The 17,496-nt window shown below is 50.1% G+C and overlaps 1 protein-coding gene across 4 annotated transcripts in view; it reads left to right on the top strand.

The window, feature by feature from the left end:
- CACNA1H (calcium voltage-gated channel subunit alpha1 H) overlaps positions 1 to 17,496 on the top strand; it is a 572,675-nt gene that overhangs the window by 335,776 nt on the left and 219,403 nt on the right. For all 4 annotated transcript variants that reach the window (XM_075899793.1, XM_075899790.1, XM_075899792.1 and 1 more), the window contains exon 6: positions 9,260 to 9,419. In XM_075899793.1, the coding sequence (XP_075755908.1) occupies positions 9,260 to 9,419 (160 nt within the window). The remainder of the gene's footprint in view (positions 1 to 9,259; positions 9,420 to 17,496) is intronic.

The following is a 17,496-nucleotide window of genomic DNA, read 5'->3' as shown; positions in this document are numbered from 1 at the left end:
AAGTGATTTTTTTATTACAAAACAAAAGATAAACTTGATAAAGCATCCTTGGTTGCTAGATGTTATAGAGCAACTAAGGAAAACTAATAAAAAAAAGAGAAAAGTCTCTGGGCACAATGTGAGATGGCAAATGGGGAGGGGAGGAATAGATTCACACAGAGCAGTTCAAACCAAACCACAAAATAAAGAAAAATACCGTGATTGTGACTAGATCCACTTTTCCTTTACTTACTTCCAATCATGTCTTTATTCGATCCTCTTCCATGCCCCAAATTCCTTGGGGGAATGGTAGTCCTATCGGGGTTTAAATCATTCTGTCTTGCTCAACTCCCGGTTTTTGTCTCCCACACAAAAAAAGCAGGAAAGTAATCTGTATCCAATTGAATTTTCAACCCTCTATCTTCATTGGTTCTCAAGGCCCCCTAGCTACCTGAGTTTAACCCCTTAGTCACCGGGTGCTGACCCGCCCTACTCCTGTCCGCTACAATGACGCTGATCATTTGTGTTGCAACAGTTATAAAGCTTTAACTTTTTTTGAATCACAACATCTACTGTCATTGAATTATTTTTTCTCTCTCTCTCTATCATACACACACACACGCACGCATAATTTCCTTTGAATGTGAAAATTTAAATTGATAAAAATCAGGAAAAACATGCTTAAAAATAAGTGTGATATTGCCAGTCAGACCAATAAAAAAAATAAAATCTAATTCTGCTAAGCCTAAGTATATTGGACAGACAAGGTGGGTGAGGTAATGTCTTTGATTGAACCAACTTCTGTTGGTGAGAGAGACAGGCGTTTGAGCTTACAAAGTCTCTTCTTCAGGTCTGTGTAAGCTCAAAAGCTAGTCTCTTTCAGAAGCTGATCCAATAAAAGGCACTCCGTTATCTACCTTGTCACTCTAATATCCTGAGACTAACATGGTTTCAACATTGCAAAGCCTATGTATAGTCAAGGAAACCATGCTAGCAATGGTCATTTTTAAACATGGTTCCTTCCACAGGGCCAAGAAAAATGGACCTCTTAATGGCTTACTAGGGCTTGTTTCCAGAACAGGATAGCATTATTAGGGAACAATATAAGAATGGCCAGACTGGGTCAGATCAAAGGTCCATCTGTCCCAGTGTCCTGTCCTCCGATAGTGTTCAGTGCTTTGTGCATCAGTGTATACATGAACCATCATCACACACATACGCTTTAGCATGGGACCTTCAGCACCAGACTCCCTGCATTAGGAGAAGTAGGCCTTGAAGAAATAGATATTGTGACTTCCCTCTCCCTCCAGGGCTGCACCACGGTTTGTTCAGAGCAGAGCCTATCCCCTGCATTTGGCTCTGCTTCGGCTGTCAGTCTCTGGGTAACAAAATCAACATCTCCTGGGCAGCTGGAGGGATACATAGCAGGAGGAGAAAAGCTCCACGAACAGAATTGTGGATCGCATGAGACACCGTCACACTGTTCCAAGTGGGGTTCTCTGCTGTTTGGCGCTCCAGCACAGTTGACACAACATTGCCACTACTTAGGGGCTGTGGATCGGTTTTGCGTGGATGTCAGCTCACTGTCGGGCTCTGTTTCGGCAGGTGAGGAATAAACGGTGGGGAAAGAGCATTATTAAGAGTTAGCGGCTTTACAATTGGCCACGCTTTTTGCAGAATTTTAAACCATATACAAGTAGGGATGGTTTCTGTCACTCCCCCCCCAAAATGCAGCCACCTCTAGGGTGGGACACATCAGCCACTAAACTGATACAAGAGCAGACAACAGTTTAGTGAAGGAAATGTTGAAGAACCTTGGATTCAGATTCAGATTAGATTGCCATCTGTTTGGGGCAAGTCTGTATCTTAATGCTACTTAGACTCTAAAGTGTCAAGCACATTTCTTGATGTCATAAATATGTAATTACTACAGGTTGAATCTGTCTAGTCCAACACCGACAGAACCTCATCGGTTCCAAACCAGAGAATTTGCTGAACCACATGGCTGTGTCTACACTGGATCCCTTTTCCGGAAAAGGGATGCAGATGAGACAAGTTGGAATTGCAAATGCAGCAGGGATTTAAATTTTCCCCGCTCCATTTGCATGAACATGGCTGCTGCTTTTTTCCGGCTCGGGGCTTTGCCGGAAAAAAGCGCCAGTCTAGACGGGGATCTTTCAGAAAATAAAGCCTTTTCTGAAAGGTCCCTTATTCCTCTTAAAATCAGGAATAAGGGACCTTCCGGAAAAGGCTTTATTTCCCGAAAGATCCCCGTCTAGACTGGCGCTTTTTTCCGGCAAAGCCCCGAGCTGGAAAAAAGCGGCAGCCATGTTCATGAAAATGGAGTGGGAAAAATTTAAATCCCCGCTGCGTTTGCAATTCCGACTTGTCTCATCTGCATCCCTTTTCCAGAAAAGGGGTCCAGTGTAGACACAGCCCATGAGTTTTATATTGTCGAGCAGCATTACCAACATGTCCCCTGCTTACTGGGCTGTTAGAGGACATTTGGGGTAAATGAGGGCTAAATAACATCACACAACACTGAGAGCCAGGACTGGTGGCTGGAAACAAACTTGATGGGACCACGGGAAACTTGGCCACATCTATGAAAAGTGGACATCCGGCTAACTAAAATCATGCTGGACCACGGATGTTGCCGGACCAGAGAGTTCTGGACTAGAGAGGTTCAGCCTGTAATAATAATTTCATTTCATTTCAAGAAAATTCATTTTAGGAAGGCAAAATATAATTACCCAAATTGATATTTGGTCCTGATACCCAGTCAATGGTCCTTCTTCTGTGAAAAGCAACACAAGAAACCCAGAATTTCTCCCTAGCCGCAATATTTAGGTAGTTAAGAATAACAATTCCATCTAGCTACCTTAGGTATTTCTATCTCCTCCCCTGCCCCGTTACCATAGCAACTGGGTGCATCACAGTTGTTCCTGTATTTATCCTCCCAACACTCCTGTGAGGTCAGACGGGTCTCTTGTCTGCGTTTGACAGATGGCGAGCTGGGACCCAGAGAAGCATACGGGCTCGTCTTCACTGTGGCGTTACCTCCAGGTGTAAATCCAGCGCTGATCTCCACCCACGCAGGCCTCTAGCTTGAGTTCAGTAGCGCTCTCACCTCAAGGGAACTGGCCTGTCAGGATGCGGGCGGCAGGCCTAGTGTGGCTGCCATTTGAGTTAGTGAGGCAAGGGGGAATGAAGCGACTCCTACAACTCCTCAGTGTGCAGCTCCTGGATCGTGTTGACCCTCGCTGGGTCAAGAGGAGTCAACTTGAGCTTGCGGTGAAGACAAACCTGAGCTGACTTGCCCTAGGGGAGAGAGCACAACTGTGGTGCAAGGGGGTCTCCCGCTTCCAATACCCTCACTCAGTGATCTGTGTCTGGGAGATTGTCCACAGGACTTTCCGACTGCCGTTGTTACTAGTTGAGCCTCTCTAGTCCAGCAGTGTCTGATCCCACAACATCCGTGGTCCGGCATGATTGCAGTTAGCCAGATGCCCACTTATCCTGGGTGTGGCCAAGTGTCCCACAGTCCCATAAAGTTTGTTTACAGCCCCCGGTCCTGGATCTCAGTGTTCTGTGCTGTTTTTTACCCCTCAGTGTCTTCTACGAGGCCAACAAGCAGTGGAAGGGTTGGTAATGCTGCTAGACAATATTTACCTCCTACGGTCCAGCAAATTCTCTGGTTCAGCAGCAGTCAGATCCCAGGAGTGCTGGGCTACAGAGTTTCAACCTGTACTAGAAAAGAATTATTATTTAACTAGGGCTAAACAGTCATAGGATGTGCAGTGTATAAGCAGTGTTAGCTTCTTTATGCTGAAAAACAGTCCAGTGAATCCCTTCCAACTCCACAATTCACAGGCACGAGCTTAACGTTCGCCTGCTTTTCATCCCGTTCTCATCCTCGTGAACTGCACTGAAGTCTTGGTGCGCTTCTTGGAGGGGGCTACAGATCTGCCCTTTTACTCCTGGAACAGTTAGTGCCTTTTGAAAATGCTCCATGAGGACATCTCGGAATCCCCCCCCTACTCCCTCCTAGCCACAGGATAGTTCAATAGCAATCAGCCAAAGGGATTGTTGTGCTGGTTCCCAGACAATCAATCAGGCATTGTGAAGGGACTGGCCACCTGACAGCGCTGGCGAGCCCTCCAGAAAAACAGCGGTGGGCACGACGGGCTTGAAATGATGTCAGCAAAGCTCCTGTGTGTCAGGTAATGTTCAGCCGTCTTGTTTGTCGTTTGCGGCCTCTGGAACCTTCATGTTCCAACCATTTTTCTCTCCTAGCCAATAAATAGTGCACAGAAACTACAGTCGCCTCTGGCTGTGGAGAGCAGCTTTTGACACAACCATTGGCACCAGCGATGAAATCTTGGGTCCGTTGTAAAGCACCGAGTTAGAGTGTATCTCAGAGAGCTGTCACCCTCTAGGGGCTGGCTCAGAAACAGGCTAAAAGACCTACTGTTACCATTCAGTAAAGAGATTCTTCTTTAGCTTCAGTGCCAAAGGCCTGTGGTTTTCTGGGGTGGAAAGGCCGGGTGTATAGCCCTGCTCCCTACATGAGTGTGATTGGTGTCTGTTGTCCAAGGGATTTGTTACATCATAGACAGGGCACGGACTGATTGTGGAGATTATTAAAATGCTTCTGCCCAGATGAATTCTGGGTAAGGAAAGGTTTTCTTCAGGGAGTTGGCTAAGTTACTTGTTGGCATGTCTCCTCCAAGATAAAAGTTGAATGGGAGGCAAAGCTGGCAGGTGGACTGAAAAGCAGGTGAATTTCTAAAGAAAGAATGTATTGAGCCCTTGGTCCCTCAGGGTATGTCTAGACTACATGGCTCCGTCGACAGAGCCATGTAGATTTGTGTATTGGGCAAAGGGAAATGAAGCGGCGATTTGAATAGTCGCCGATTCATTTAAATTTAAATGGCTGCCGCGGTGAGCTGACAAACAGCTGATCAGCTGTTTGTCGGCTCAGCGCGCTAGTCTTGACGCTCCGCAGTCAACATCAAAGCCCTTTGTCGACTGCCCCGGTAAACCTCATCCCACGAGGAAGGCTTTGAAGTCGACCACGGAGTGTCCAGACTAGCGTGCTGAGCCGACAAACAGCTGATCAGCTGTTTGTCAGCTCAGCGTGGCAGCCATTTAAATTTAAATGAAGCGTCGATTATTCAAATCGTCGCTTCATTTCCCTTTGCCTACAACCCTAATCTACATGGTTCCGTCGATGGAGCCATGTAGTCTAGACACAGCCTTAGAGAGTTGGGGGAAGAGGGACAGGAGCCATGCATGTTGGGACGCAGGTTGCTTTTCTTCCCAGTCCCCTATCAGGGAGTGAGGGGAAAGTACACAGATTTTGTGAATTACTTCTCTGCTCCTCCCCTCACCTGCCAGCAGTGGGAGGCATGTACACAAGCCATGTATTTTCCCTTCGCTCCAAAATGGCATCCTGTGTGGAGAGTGGCATGGCAGCCCATATTTTTAAAACTTTACATTTGGATTCACCCACCACCAAAGCATGCTGGGAAGCCATCCCGCAAAGCATCCGGTTTCCATATGGAATCCTGAGCAGTAGAGTTTACCTTTTCACCGTCTCCCCATTTTTGTGGACTTTACTGGGTCTTACTGGGAGTGTCCCTTCCTCCCCCCTCCTCCCCCATTTGAATGCCAGGACCAAACTCCAAGAGGGAAAGCATTTGGAGGGAAGTCGTAGGGTCATAGGTCGGCAGCCAAGGAGGCTGGATTGGTCAGGGTGGGAGGCATGTGAAAAAGCAGCCGGAAGAATCATTCCGTTCGAAATGTAAACCAAAAAGGCTGTGACATGGAGCTGGATCTGGGATGCCCTTGTTTCTCTGTGCTGGGTTGTGCACTCCTCGGGTGGAGCGGAGTCCATGGTCTGTGGAAATATAAATGATAGTGCAACCCACGCACCTAGTGGGTGTGGTTCACTGTCCCATATAGTGGCATTTAAACCACTTACAGCGAGAGATAAGAACAAGGGAGCTCTACAGCTGAAGCTGAGAGCCAGCTGGCTTTTAGCTCAAGCTGTAGCAGCTCCTACACTAAGCTCCAGAGATCCTAGGTCCAAATTGTCCTGCAGGCAGTTTCAGTTGCACGGAAAGCAAGATAAACAGGAGAAAGAGAGGAGGCTGCATTAATAAGTGTTCTGGGAGTGTCTCAGTGCTGACTCGAGCCCCTCTCTCACAGAGGAAGAAGTTTAATTAGTGGATGGCAGAGATAAAGTACACGAGTCCCTGCTGTCATGGGAGGGTCGGTTTATTTTTTCTCTCCAAACCCTTGCCAGAGTGTCATTTCCCATAATGTCCACCCCGGCAGTAGGAGCTGAAATGGCATGAAACACCAGGGAAGTGTGTGTTTTACCAAATGTAGGCCTGGCTAGGGTTGCCAGGTATCTGGTTTTCACCCAGACAGCCTGGTAATTGTGTCTTCCGTCCGGAAAAAAAAGAGAAAATACTGAACATGTAAAATGTTCTGTTTTTCTCAAGCGGAAGGCCAGTGGGGCCACTCTTCTCCTGGAAAGCAGGGAAATTTAAAGGTGCAGTGACCTTTTTTTTTTTTTCTCCCCGCCACATTTGGGACTTTTTGTGAAAGTATCTGGAAACCCTAGGCCTGGCTGAGGTTGAGTAAAAGGAAGAAGGATGGGATCTCTCGAAGCGTCGTCTTGTGGAGGGGCAACCATTGAGGTACTTCCCAAGTCTGAGCTGCCAAGACAAATGGGAAAAGTCACTTTTAACAAGGGCGGAGCAGGAAGTTGTTCCAGTACCCGTGTGATGGGGTTGCATCCGTAGTGGGCAACCTGCGGCCCATGGGTATTCTGTCTGTGGGCCATGAGACATTTTGTGTGTGTTTGCCATGCGCAGGGTTGCCAGATTCTGCTGGTTTTCAGCCACGTCATTTTTTTCCTACCGCTATTACAGTGACACACGCGAAGCCAGGGCATGTAATGTGATATGAGAGCTGTGCTCCCCCTCTGCAGCCAATCACAGTGCTGCTAATGCTCAGTTGGCATCCTTCCCCGCCCCTCCCTCCCCCCACCAATTCTAGGTATGCAAGCCCAGTGAGCCCGGAAGACCGAGTCCAGAGAGCGTCAGACCTTCTCTTCTTCCTTGGAGAGTTGCCTCCAACTAATGGCCAATGCATATGGGTGGAGGGCAGTGAGGGGGCAAACCTGCATTCCTTGGGCTGGCGTGAGGATATAGCATCTGCATTAAAACTCCCATCCATCTCTGCACCAGGCTCTGTGTTGTTTGGGGGGGGGCGGAGATTGTTGGCCGCTCGGGAAATTCTCTAAGAGCTTTGCCAGCCTCTCCAGCTGTTTGCAGTTTGTACAGAGCAGCGGCTCTGAGGTCTTCTAGTGCTCAAAGGACAAACCCGCCAACTGGGCTCCAGGAGGCTGCATGGAGTGTGGTGCTCAGAAGAGCTGAGTAGATGAACGCGAGATGCACTGGTCTTTTGCGGGGGACGGGGCGGGGCATTTCACCATGATCTGCTAGCTTGCAAAGTATCAGTGCTTGTGTGTCATGTAGCACAGAGATGTCCCGTCCATAGGACGATTTGGGGCTGCCTCCCCAAGCCCTGTGCTTTGGGGGAGGGGTGTCCCACGGTGGCTGCCTCAACTGGGAGGGACCCGGGGCCGTGCACGACCCAGTAGCACACTCACAGGAGGCAGAGTGGCCCAGCAGCCTGCTCCATTCCTCCACGCTGCCCTCTCCCAGTTGGTGGTGCTCCGCTTCACCATGGCAGCGGTTCCTAGTAATCCCTTGACTTGCACAGGGTGGGGCAGAGGGAAGGTGTGGGTGGAGCAGAGGCAGGGCAGGGGCGGGGCTTGGGGAAAGGGCGAGGGCATGTGGGATGGAGCACAGGCAGGCCAGGGCGAGGTCTGTGGCAAGCAGGTTGCTGTGGGTCCCACATTGGGGGCACTGCGGGGAGGATGGCCCAGCCCTGCAGCCCACAAGGGCCTGCTCTCATGCAGCGTGTTATGTGTCTGGGGAAGGGCGTTCACCTCTGACTTCAGTGGCAACCGAGCTAAGGCAATCCCGGGTCCTGGGAGACGTCCCACCCTTAACCTTGCCTTGTAGAAATACGTGCTAAATAGAAGTGACTCTTTTTGGCACATGCTGCTAAACCTTTGGCATGTGAATGGCTGTTGAATGTTCGTCAGTGGCTCTATGAGGAACTCTTGACGTGGACACCCCTCCAAACCTGGGTTGGACTGTGTACCATCCCAATCCAAGGTCTGCATCTTTGCTGTACCTGCAGCAACTAGGCTAGAGCTCGTGGGTAGAACACTAGGCTGGGAGCCATGAGCCCCAAGGGGGTCGGTCTCCGACTTTTCCACCATCCAATGGTGTGATTGGATTCCATCGCTGTTCCCTCTCTCGCCCTTGGTCTTGTCTATTTCAGTTGCAATCACAGGGCATGTCTCTCTTGCTGGGTCTGTACATCTCCTAGCACGATTGGCCCTGACCAGTAGGTGTAATGCCCCTCGTTGAAAAGTGAGAGAAGAGCCAAAACTAGACTGCCTGAGCCAGAGCTCCCGGCCTTTGGGAAACTACCGGACTTGGACTCAGATCCTGTTTTGCAGGAGACAGCTTCCTGCCGCATCCCTTCCTGGACAGCGCATCACACTTAGACGCTGTGAGCTTGCTTCTGAAGCGGCAGCTTCAATTGCAGCAAGGGAGGTTTAGGTTGGACATTGGGAAAAAGTTCCTGCCTCTCAGGGTAGTTAAACATTGGAATAAATTGCCTAGGGGGGTTATGGAATTTCCATCCCTAGAGAGATTTAAGAGCAGGCCGATAGACACTTATTGGGGAAGATCTAGATCAGTGTTTCTTAAACTGTGTGACAGTCGGATGTATACTGTCCACGGCCTCTTTTAACTCCCCACCCACTCCCGGTGGAGACGGAAGCTCAGTTGGGACAACACATGCAGCAATTAAAGGGTCTGCAACCGCTTATTTTTTTCTCAACAAATTTCCCCCGGTGTTCCACATTAAAAAAAATGATTGTTTGGTGTTCCGCGTTCTTAAAAATTTTAAGAAATTCTGATCGAAGTGGTTGGTGCTTGGTCCCACCGGGAGGGCAGGGGGCTGGACTCGATGACCTCTCGAGGTCCCTTCCAGTCCTAGTGTTCTAGGATTCTATGTTCCTGTGTGATGCGAGAGCTTTTCCTGCATGTGTGGGGTTCAGCCTAACACCAGCTCTGTTCTGTTCCAAGGGCTCCCCTAACCTGCTTTCTCCTTCTCCCCACAGGTATGCGAATACTCGTTACCCTGCTGTTAGATACTCTGCCTATGTTAGGCAACGTCCTGCTCTTGTGCTTCTTTGTCTTTTTCATCTTTGGGATTGTCGGCGTGCAGCTCTGGGCAGGCCTGCTGAGAAACAGGTGTTTCCTAGACAGCAACTTTGCAACGTAAGTACAGCGGCACGCTCCAGCTAGAACAGAAACATCGCCTCTGGGGCTGGCGAGCTGGGTGCACATACCTTGTGGATTCAGTACAGAAATCTCCTCCTTTGCTCTGCCCGCACCTGCTGACAGATGGGCCAAAGGGGGCAGGTGTCCGGGGTCCAGCGATTCAAAAGGGCCGTGAGATTCCCAACCACCGCTGCTGCTACTGGGCCCGTTAAATTGCTGCTGGAGAGCCAGGTGGAGCTAAGGACTCACCGGGATGGGGCAACAGCATGAAATGGGCAGCACTAGGGGCTCTTCCCTTTCTGGGAGCATGGAGCCAGCCCCCTCCACCTTGCCCAGATGCCCAACAAGTCTGTCAGCCCATGGGAAGGTTGCCCTGTTATGAACAGGTGTGACCAGCAGAACACAACTATACAGGACCACTAGTTCCATTCTCCTCCTGTTCTCAGCTGCTGTAAACTTGCATTAAACGTGCTACTTGCGGTAAGCTTGCCATTAAAGTCTACCGGAGATGGGCACAAAACATTTTCAACAAATAGAATGGAAATTTCATTGAAAATGCATTTTTCATTGAGCCAAAACTATTCGCAACACTTGGATTGAATTCAATGAATAGTTTTGCCCAGGAACAATTTTTTTCCCAAAAGCTCAATGTTTTGTTTTGACTATTTGTAAATGTCTCATTTTGACATTTATGGTTCAAAAAGGCATTTTGAATTCAAGTTTGGCCATTGGGGGGAAAAAGACGGAAAATACTTAGGGACAGCCCCATCGAAATGGAAAAGTCAAAACAAAATTCATAGCGTTAACCTTTCAGTCAACTCAAAATGAATCACGAAAATTAAATTTTGGTCTGAATTGACCCAAAATATTTTGATCCATTAGCGGTATTTTTTTTTTTTGATTCGATGAAAAAAATGATTTTGATTTAAAGCTAACTGCATTTTTCACCCTAATTCTTCAGACTGTTCCAAAACATTGTCAATATGAGAGCTACCGTTAGGAGTATTACCAACCTCAAGCACTGAAAAATCATGAGATTTAAAATAATAATTAAAACTTTTTTTTTAATAGTAGCCTTTTGGTTTCTGCGCCTTTATAGTCTGCATTTCCAAGCTTTATTTCATCATTCTAGGTGCTGGGGATTTAAGATAAACATCAAAACGTGTGAGAATCCAGGTAAAATGATGCAAGTCAGCAACACTGCAAAAGCAAGCAGACGTGTCAGAGATGTGGGTGCCGGGGGTGTCCTGAAACACATTTTGCAGTTTATTCCTGGTGGGAAGTGCCAGTTTTTTAAACTTTCAGCTTTCTGTGCCATCTGACTCTAATCACATACGACCACTTTTCCTGTACAGAGTCTGACACTGTGTGTTCTGTTTCTTTAAAACTCTGTCAGGTATCCAGCCAGGAGGGGCTGGACACAGAAGGATCTAGGTAGCAGTTCTGCAGTGAAGTGGGAGAGGAGGTGGCGTAGTTTTAAGGATAAGACTATTCTCCTTGTTCCTTCATCTAGCTCATTGTTCAGTGATGGATGAAAGTTATTCCTGAGATTCTTTACCATTGTCACATGGCAACACCATCTAGGGCAGAGATGGGCATTAAGTACGGATATGATTCACTAGGGCTGCCCCCTGGCGGGCCACCGCTCTTTATTTATCTGCATGTCGGCCGGTATGACCGCTTGCAGCTCCCATTGGCCACCGATTGCTGTTCCCAGAGCTGCTGTAAGCGGTGTCCCAGTCTGTGCTGCTTTCCGCCACTCCCATTGGCCAGGATTGGTGAACCATAGCCAATGGGAGCTGCAGGAAGTGGTGTCCTGGTCTCCATTGCTTTCCACAACTCCCATTGGCCAGGAACAGTGAACCACGACCAATGGGAGCTGCAGGAAGCCGTGTCCCAGTCTGCACCGCTTTCCGCAGCTCCCATTGTCCAGGAACGGTGATCCAGAGCCAACGGGAGCTGCAAGTGGCCATACCTGCAGACACACAGGTAAATAAAGTGCTGGCAGCATCCCGGGAGAGCCACGTCCGGTCCACTGGTTGCTTATTTCCCACCCTGATCTAGAACATCTCTGGCTCCTTCCGCCTCTGGGGATCCCCAACTTTCTTTCCTGATCAGCGCGATTAAGCCTGCGCTTGAGCCAATGGTGCTTGTTCAGGGGGCTTATTCAGTGTCCTGTTTGCCTCTAGGATGCTAGCACTTGTTCTGGCGGGGGGCTGTCTTTGAGAAGGCGCCAAACACAACTGAAAGACACCCCAGTCGATTCCTTGATAAGTATCCTTGCAGGTATCATTTTCACATTGACCTGTGACCCGTTCCTCCATGACTCCTGCTAGGAGCTGAAGGGTTGTGTTGCATATCGCCTAGATGGGCGATAAGGTCTCTGTTTTGTCCTATGTCCATGAGACCTTCAGTGCTAAATGCAGTGCAGTAAACACCACACGCACGCGCACACACACACACACACACACACACACACACACACCCGTCCTTGTGCTCCAGGAGGAAAGAGAGGGGGAGAGAAAGTGCAGGTTGTTGCACTTCCAACCACTCCGTCAACCTTCTGCCTTGCCCCAAAACGGGAAAGCGGCAGGTTGTTCCAATCAGGCCTTAAGTACATATGACGCTATTGTACTGAAGGGCTCAGAAGATGCTTTAATAAGACTGCATGCACCCTCCGGGATGAGTTTCGGCTCAGGCACTACCAGCGTTCTGTGTCATTTTGGAGAAAGCCTCGGTGGACTCCTAGAGACAGACCAAAATCAGACCCTACTTTCTTCATGCAGCGTGTACAAGCAGAGCACCCACAGCTAGGTTTTGTGTTTCTCTTAGTGGTGCACTTTCACGCATGCCTCGGTGCACCTAAAACATTATTCCACGCGCGGCTGGAAAAAAAAGTTGCATGTGAATGGTAGACATTAGGGGGAATACTCTTTGGACGTGGAGCACATGGAGTCCCCCTGCCACCTGGCTGCCATTTGTGACTTAAGAAGCACTGGGGAATCACAGGGAGCAAGAGCCCAGCCTGACACGAGGCTCAGTCCTGGACTGGCAATGGAGGGAAACACATCTGCACACCCTACGCTACATAGCAAAGGAGAGAAAGATGGACGTTCCAAATGAATGGATGTAGGCGGAACAGATCTTCCCGGGCAGATTGAAATCTCTTGCCATAAGTGGATTTAACTTTGGTCTACGGGTTTGTTTGTTTTTCCCCCCTCTTTGTGCAGCAGCATGTCAGGGGGAAAGTGAGAAGCTTGAATGCCATGAAAGCCATCTTGTCTTCTAGCAGGAATAGCCGGTGTGTTCATGCAAGTGGCTGTCTCCTAGTCATGGAAGAAAAACACGGGTGAGAAAGCAGGCGAGTCTAGAAAGAAGGGGAGAATCTGGCCTGGGATGGGGGAAAGAGGGAGAGAATTGTTAGGAAAAAGTCAAAATTTGGGGATAAAGAGCTGCAGCCCTTCGGCGAACAAAATTGTGCCCTGCTGAGAGAAGCGAACGGCAGCAGCAGTGTTATATGAATGCCACATCTGAGAGCCAGGATCTCCCCCCACCAGCCATGCCGCTCACTGTCATGCTGCTACCCTCATAAGGGGAGTGTATCCTCACTCTCCGGATCATCGCCTTATCATAGTGAGTGGGCTTGTGCGTTCTGAGAGCGACGCCTTAGGGGTCTTGTATTCCTGTCGCAGTCACCCACAGCGGCAAGGTCAAGGGGGAGGGACCCGAGGAAGAATGATCCTAAAAGTCCTCACCGGTAGACCAGGTGGAGAATGGCAAGGGTCATGCTACAACGGCTGTGCAGGCGGGTGAAGGCTGCAGTGGACAGGAGACTCCCAGTCGTCATGGATACCATGCCATTGGGCCCGGGCCTTCTGTCGGTCCAGGATCTCTCCATGGTCCCGCCCAACACAAACGAGGAGAGGCGGAGAAGGAGAAAAGAGCAGCAAAACCTGCCTCACGCTGCCACCAGCACCTGCCCCCTTATCTGCGATAAGCCCTGCGGCTCCAGAATGGGGCTGGTCAGCCATCCACAGATCCACCAATAGGAGGGTGACAGGAAAACGGCCTACTTGTTATTGAGTGACCGCCGAGGGGGGTGTATCGTGAAATACAGCTGTAAACATGTGATCTTCAGCATATCAAAGGACAAACACAGAGCCGCCTGCCCTAGGCCTGAGCCAATTTCCCTGAAATTTGGGAGGCTCGGGAGCTGGACTTGAGTCTGAGCATTGTGGCGTGAGTTCATGCTTGTTTCATGGCTGTCCTAGCACCCACCTTCACAGCGACACCTTACCAGTCACACCAGACTGCGTAGTGAGCAGGAAGATTTCTGGAAACTCCCAAGTGAATGTGAATTGTGGTTTGGCGTCCTGGCAAAAACCCAGTCGAAAAATTTCACATCAGAGAACTCTAACGACGGAGGTTAACCACACAGGAGCTGGGAGGGCCCAAGTCCATTTTGCATGTGCAACTTTAACCCGGTCCCCTTGTGTGTGTGGATTAGGACACCCCCTCTCCCTAATTACACCCTCATATTCCGTTGGCGAGTACCTAGTATTGGCAGCGTGTGGTGCATCTTACCCAGTGTGCAGAGACCATCCCTCAGTTGTGATCCAGGACGCCTGGCTCCTCCCCTGGATTCTGTGACTGCTTTGTGGTGTAACCTCAGACAAGTCGCCGTATCTCTCTGGGCCACCATTTATTTATGTAAAACAGCCACGCAGCTGGTCAGCAAGCTGAGAGCCATGATGCTAGGAAGCCCTCTTTCAACCACAAGTAATGATTATGTTCCCATCCTGCTGCATCCATCAGAGGGCTCTCCTGCTGGCATCTGCGTCGGAGATTACACTTCCTCCGCCTACATCTTACTGCTCTAATACAGAGGAGCGCGTGTTCTCTAGCCAGTGCCGGTCAAAGGCGGGCCGTGTACTTTGGGGCTTTCCATCAGTCATCGGATAATCACACAGTTGTCATTTACAAGTTCGTGGTGCTGTGTTAACACTGCACTCCAAGCGGTTGATTTTCCATTTTACAGTGAACAAGCACAGGGAGGGTGCGGGGGTAGTGGTTCGGCCTCCTGGAGCACAGTGTCATAATTGGCCGACGCAGGCCTCTCTAATCTCTTTGACCGGTCGGCATCCCCACAGTCAAAAGGATGTGTCTTTTGGGCCACAGAGTGGAGCCTTTCAAAATTAACCACACGGGGATCACTTGCTAAGTAGGAAAATGAACCAGCCCAGGAGAACAGGCTGTTGCGTAACGTCTTATTAGCCGCATCAGAGGCACTGCAGGGTTTTCTAATCAAGGGCTCCGTCCTTTATCATTAAGAGCTAAATTGGGTTCCTTGCACTGAGCCTGACTTGGTGCCATGGGAGGGAATCCTCAACTTGTCTGGCTACTACTGTAGTCCAGCTACACTCCCTGGTCTTACAGGGGACAGTAGCTGGTGGATCCAAGTTTGCTGTGGATCAACTATTCCGTCTCTGGCATATACAAATCCAGTTGCTTTGGGATGCACAGGGAGGGCCTAGCAGCTGGGCACTAGAAGGCTTGCAGGCGTGCAAGTGCTCTCGACTTGATTCTGCTCTTAGTTACACTGGAGGAATAGTGTAAGGCCGTGCACCTGTTCCACTGTATCTGGGGCCCTCTGCAGCCCCGACGGAAGGGGCAGGGCTCGTCTGTTTCCCCTTCTGTCTAAATGTGACTCTTCAGAGTGAGCGATCATCCCTAAAACTACATCAAGCCTGTGTAAAACTGCCCCACTCAACCTCCAGCCCCTGCCTGTGAACCACCCCACACCGCCCCGCCCCTTCCTTGAAGTCCCGCCCTCTCTATTCTCCTCCTCTCCATCACTTGCTATCCCCAATCCTTATACTGCTAAATTCCCACCATTCCTCGTAGCTACTCACCTGTGCTGTTGCTTGGTGAATAGCTGTTCCTCAAATGAGGAAATCTAATGTAAATGTACTGCACAGGCGCGCAGTTCAGAAAGGTCTCAAGAGCTACTCTTAGAATCTCTGAGATCTACCGGTAGATCGCGATCTACTGGTCGGTGACCACGGATCTAGACGGTGCTTGGTCCTGCTGTGAGGGCAGGGGACTGGACTCGATGACCTCTCGAGGTTCCTTCCGGTTCTAATCTTCTGTGAGTCTGATTCAAACTTTCCTTCAAAGCTCACGCACAAACCTTTCTCCAGCTTCAAACATCTTTAGTGAACTGGGCTTCTGCCAGAAGTCTTCTGCCAATGCACGGACCAGATCTGACCCTCCCACAGCTCAACGTGGTGCAGCTGCAGACAGTTATCCTCTAGCAGAAGCATCTGGTGTGGTGCCCATCTCTCTGCCCTCGCCCCACTTTCCTTTCACTGGCTAGGTTGCCCAGAAGGAGGTGCTCCTTCTGCCTGGTGCTCACGTACGGGAATAGCTGTATCGAATCAGGAGGTTCACTATTACCCAGGATGGGGAGAGGGTGCAGTGGATTGATTTGGGAAGACAAGCATGTGTTAACTGCCTTGCAGCTGGGGGGGACAATTCGCCGCACTGTGGGTCTCATTACACTGGTCTGGGATGGACCCTTTTCCTCAGAGCCAGGGTGCAAAAATCAGGAGCTACGTCTAGACTGGCATGATTTTCCGCAAATGCTTTTAACGGAAAAGTTTTTCTGTTAAAAGCATTTGCGGAAAAGAGCATTTAGATTGGCACGGACGCTTTTCCACAAAAACACTTTTTGCGAAAAAGCGTCCGTGCCAATCTAGACGCGCTTTTGTGCAAGAAAGCCCCCTTCGCCATTTTTGCCATCGGGGCTTTTTTGCGCAAAACAGTTTTTAGCTGTCTACACTGGCCCTTTCGCGCAAAAACATTTCCAGAAAAGGGCTTTTGTCCGAACGGGAACGTCAAAGCATTTGTGCAAGAAGCACTGATTTTGGACAGTAGAACGTGAGTGCTTTTGTGCAAAATCAAGCGGCCAGTGTAGACAGCTGGCAAGCTTTTGCACAAAAGCGGCTGATTTTGTGGAAAAACTGGCCAGTTTAGACACAGCTAGGGGGTTGGCATCACTCGCATTCATCAGTCACGCCTGCCCGGATCACTCTTGAATCCTTAGTCCACGCTCCGTGATTATGGCCCGCATCGCCGCACATGTGAACATCAACCAGTCACCAGCGAGTGGCTGCTAATTGTCCCATCATCTGTCCAACTGGTCTCCCCCCCCTTGGGAAATCCGGCTCTGCTCTGGGTGGAATCCTAATTGGAATGGCCCATGAAAGATGGAGCCTGGAGCCCACCCTCCTTAGCCACCAGTGTGCTCCTGGATCCAGAGCTGGCAGGGGAGGGAGGGGCTTGCGGGCCTCGGGGTAATGAGCTTCTGCTTAATTTGACATCTGTCTGGCTCGGGACAGTGGCAGATCTACTGCACTCCAGCCTGTGCTGAATGACCCATCAGAGCAGGGGTCTCAAACTCAGTTTACGTCAGGGCAGTGCCAGTCTTCGCATCCTCTTAGGGGGCCAGCAGGCACTCCCCTTTGGCAGGGCTCCAGCGGAAGGGCTGGAGGTCACCACATGCTTCCCCATCACGTGTCTCCTGGCCCTACCTGCAGCCCCCAGGTGATTTAACGTCCCCACCCCACGCCACCCCTGGCAGCGCAGTGGGGATAGAGCAGCTAGCTCTGTGCCACTACATCCCTGAGGCCCAGGTGTGTGCAGAGCCATCCCGTCCATTGGACAGTTTGGGGCGGCTGCCACGGGCCCTGCGGCAGCCACCCCAGCCTTCCTATGAACGGGACCATTCGCCATACTCAGGTTAGCCCATGAGGCTCTGGAATGGCTGGGGCCAGTAACACAGGTCTGTCCCACACACACACACACTCACCACAGCAGCAGGAGCCGTGTGCAAGTGGAGTGGGGCAGCAGCCTGGCCTTGTCCTTCATGGGAAGGGGCTTGAGAAAAGGGGTGCAATGGGGGGACAGGGTGAATCATAGAATCATAGAGACGGAAGAGACCTCAGGAGGTATCAAGTCCACCCCGTGCTCTAGGCAGGACCAATCCCAACTAAATCAACCCAGCCAGGGCTTT

This window comes from Pelodiscus sinensis, chromosome 16 (genome assembly GCF_049634645.1).
Source record: "Pelodiscus sinensis isolate JC-2024 chromosome 16, ASM4963464v1, whole genome shotgun sequence".
Classification (NCBI taxonomy): Eukaryota; Metazoa; Chordata; order Testudines; family Trionychidae; genus Pelodiscus; species Pelodiscus sinensis.
The sequence above is the reverse complement of the archived record's forward strand: the minus strand, read 5'-3'. Positions and strand labels throughout refer to the sequence as shown.